General features: G+C 46.7%; 1 protein-coding gene across 1 annotated transcript in view; it reads left to right on the forward strand.

Annotated features, from left to right (window-relative positions):
- Positions 1-3,344, forward strand: part of LOC135809145 (uncharacterized) — a 7,113-nt gene extending 3,769 nt beyond the window's left edge. The window contains exons 7-9 of the mRNA XM_065322427.1: positions 518-598; positions 1,617-1,790; positions 2,341-3,344. Of these exons, the coding sequence (XP_065178499.1) occupies positions 518-598; positions 1,617-1,790; positions 2,341-2,635 (550 nt within the window). The 3' untranslated portion in view covers positions 2,636-3,344. The remainder of the gene's footprint in view (positions 1-517; positions 599-1,616; positions 1,791-2,340) is intronic.
- The last annotated feature ends 340 nt before the right edge of the window (positions 3,345-3,684 follow it).

Genomic DNA, 3,684 nt, shown 5'->3' on the forward strand with positions numbered 1-3,684 from the left:
AATCACTATCTTGTTGTGGGGCAGTAGCAATTTCGAGATCATGTAATCACAAGATCCGTTTCATGGCCCACTTTTTGGAGATTATTGGAATCAGTGCACAAGCTCATTACTCACTTATATTGCTAATCTGAACAGTGCACAAACTTGTTGTTATTCCGAATCTGACTGGGCAACCAGGCAGGCACAGTGGGTTGGTCAAAGACCATGATTGAGATACGAGAGGTACCTGGTTCAAGTCCTGCCTGGGAGCGGTTTTTCCAGCCATGCTGCTACCCACAGCCAACTGGGAACTTGTGGCCAGGCACAAGGGGTACATAGATGCAGCTAATGGGGTCGTTTTCGGCACTTGTGCCAGTGGTTGTGAGACTTATCCACTCACCCCCACCGTCAGGCGCTGCATCTGCCGCTAGGGTTTATCGGGTGTTAGCGGCCGTCGTGAGTTCCCTTCGGGAACGGACATGATAATTTACTTTACTTACTGGGCTTTTTCTACTGCACAATGCTGATATGTTCATAGTTCGTCATCGGTTGAGTCACACTGTCCCAGACATAGCCGAGCAAGGACCTGCCCAGGCTCATTCTCTGAATACTTTATGTGGTAAGTCCTATCTAGTGCTGCTGCTACTGCTGCTACTGCTGCCACTGCTGCTGCTGCTGCCTCTGCTGGCACTGCAATGTCTGATCTTTCCTGATCATGTATGGGATTTTTCCATCCATGGTAATTCTCAGTTCTGTCCTCACTACCCGCAGAAAAATAGGAACATGTCCTACTATAGAGTTTAAAATCCGGGTCAGGTGACTTAAGTCAGGGTCCCGGGTCAGGTGACTTAAGTCAGGGTCCCGGGTCGGGTGACTCAAGTTGGGTTTAACCCGTTAGGTTAAGTAGTTGTTTCTCCTGTATTCGTTTGAGAACTGTAACTCTGAACTGCCGGCATGTACAGTTTGCTAATGCCTGCAACGTGTGCATTTGTTCCTCTTTCTGTTTTTAAAGTGTTCACCCAACCAAACACTGCTAGCTAGGTTATGACTCCCTGCTACTAACACATCAACATATCACAGAAACACTCCGAGACTTCCTCGTTGGAGGGTGAAACGTCTAAATCCTGGCGAAAGGCAAACGACTGGTAAAGATGCGTACACACGGTGCACTCGTGCATGCTCTGCAGGTCTTGTTTGGAAGTTCCCGGTAGTTCCCAGTTCTAAGTCGAATTCCAGGTGTAAGTCAACCCCACTTTTTCTCGTCCGACTTATAGCCTTAAAGGTCGACTAATAACCGGCAAAATACAGTACATACGAAATACAGCAAAAAAAAATTAATAGTAAATACATGTATCACAAATCACTGACCCTACCGAGGAATTTATGTGCAGGTAAAACTATACCTTGCTTTCCTTTTCGCACAGAAAAAAAACTCTGGAATGTAGAAGAGGACAGGAACTGGACCATTCTATAGGGAGACAGGACTGGAAAGGAAGGGATTCTAACGCTTCAGCCGTACCGGTCAATTTCATCTTTCCGGGTGAAGACTGGTTTTTGTCTCTAAAAAGTAAAATTTGTTTGTAATCAGTTTTGTCTCATGGAATGATTCAGTCTCTCTATCTCTTCTTGTACCCCAGCTTCAAACCACACCGGCCATTGCAGCACGTCTCGTCAGCAGGCTCGGCGGGGGTTTCCCCTTCCGAACGAGCAGCTCTAGCGCATGCGACGCATCACTCACGTCCTGATCACTCGGTGACATCATCACTGCGCATCCAGCACTTAGATACGCCACCGCACTTAGCAGCTTCAAGGTCAGTCAACACACAATGCAGGTCATTCATCCTGTTTAAATTCTGAATCAATGGTTGATGTTGCCAGGCCGCCGTAACCGGTCCGGTTAGTCAGGTGACCACCGGACACACTTGTTGGCAATCAACGCATGTTTACTGGCCAGGAGGTTATGTTCACCAGCTATATCATACACCAAGAATGAAAGGCTAGGGTATGGCCGGACCAATCAAGAACTGTTTCCGGCGTTCCTTATTGCCCATGTGCAGCCTACTGCACGCAGCATATGGCGTGGCGCACTTCTTCAACCTGGAAGCCGTTCACATTCGGCACCAACAGTGCATGTAAACCTCCCAACCTATTCAACCCTCCACAGTGCATTCATGTAGCTGCACAGCGCTGTCAGCTGGTTAAGCTATGCGCTATGCATACCATACATAAGGGAATGCTCAGTGTTTCTGCCGCCTCCTCAAACCTCCTCAAACCTGTTTTTTATACTTGTGGCATTGCTGTGTGCATGTATATCGCACTGAGCAATACTCTGAGATTGATCATGGATTTCATCCTATGCAGCTCCTCACGCTATTCCTCAGCGGCTCGGCACAAGGCTGGCCGCCATTCGTCGATGAAGCAGCGGAGCACCGTGCGGTTTGCCGACGGCGATCCGCGTGTGGATTCAGTCATCTCCATTCAGCCCATAGCGCGACCATGCACCCCTGCAGCTGGTATGTATACTCGGCGTGTTGGTGGTGCTAATGGTGATAACATGAATGACGATGATGATCATGATGATAAAGATGACGATGATGATGATGGCAATGAGCAAGATAACAATGATCCTGATGCTACTCTTACTGCAATACAATGAACCTCAGTGAAGAGACTAAGATGAACTCTGAAAGTCTCAATGCTTTGGAGATACAGTAACACACTACCCTCACCATGAAGAAGAAACCCCGTGACCATGGATCTTGTGTCACTGACAGAGGTATAGCAGCCGGTCCGGTCAGTCCAGCTTTGGCCGGACCACTTTTTCGCCCGACCACGGCCCAAAGTGCCCAGAATGCAGGATTTTGCACCCTAATTTCAATTTTTTCCCGGGGGACACCCCCCCCCAATTCGCTCCTGCTGGACCACCTCCAACGGCGGTGCTATGCACCTGCTGATCATTGCATTCTAGTGATATTGACGTTGAAACCATTGCGTCCCGACTTGACACAACCTTGAGTTCTGCGAAAAGCAATGATGATCTAGGTGAGGGTGATAACAAAGAACAGTGAGGGTGAAGTGCATAGGACAGGAGACCCGCCAATAACCGAAACGTGATGCAAGCTTTGCGGAATCAAACATATAATTATTACTTCATATCAGTACAGTGTCCATCATCTGCTGAGCTCAGAAGTCTTTTGTTGAAGTAAATTATCAAACAGTAATCTTATCTCAATGCCCAACTAGAAATTCTATTTATGCAGAATGAACTTTTAAATTGCTTTAGTACTTGAGGAGATAGTATGCGTTTGTAGAATTATAATAATATTTATCGCAGCGCAGTGAGCAGTGGATATGGATAACGTTATTATGGGTCTTGCAAGTTGGTCTGCCATGGAACCTAGTGCACCGTTGCTATAGAGCTTGTACAGCTCAGTGCATCATCATTTGAAATGCAGTTTGCATGGAGTGGGAAAATCAGCGGCATGCTAGTGAGGTGTTGCCTCTCACAGCTGGCACGAATTGTTTGTTTTGCAACGTTACGCAGATTTGCCATTCAAGTGAAAATACAGCATGTACAAACTGACACCGTGATTTTCCACTCAATACAAAATAGCACTCAATACAAAATAGCACTCAATACAAAATAGCACTCAATACAAAATAGCACTCAATACAAAATAGCACTGGTTTCCTCTCCATGCAAAC

The sequence above is a fragment of the Sycon ciliatum genome, chromosome 2 (assembly GCF_964019385.1).
Source record: "Sycon ciliatum chromosome 2, ocSycCili1.1, whole genome shotgun sequence".
NCBI classification, from domain to species: Eukaryota; Metazoa; Porifera; class Calcarea; order Leucosolenida; family Sycettidae; genus Sycon; species Sycon ciliatum.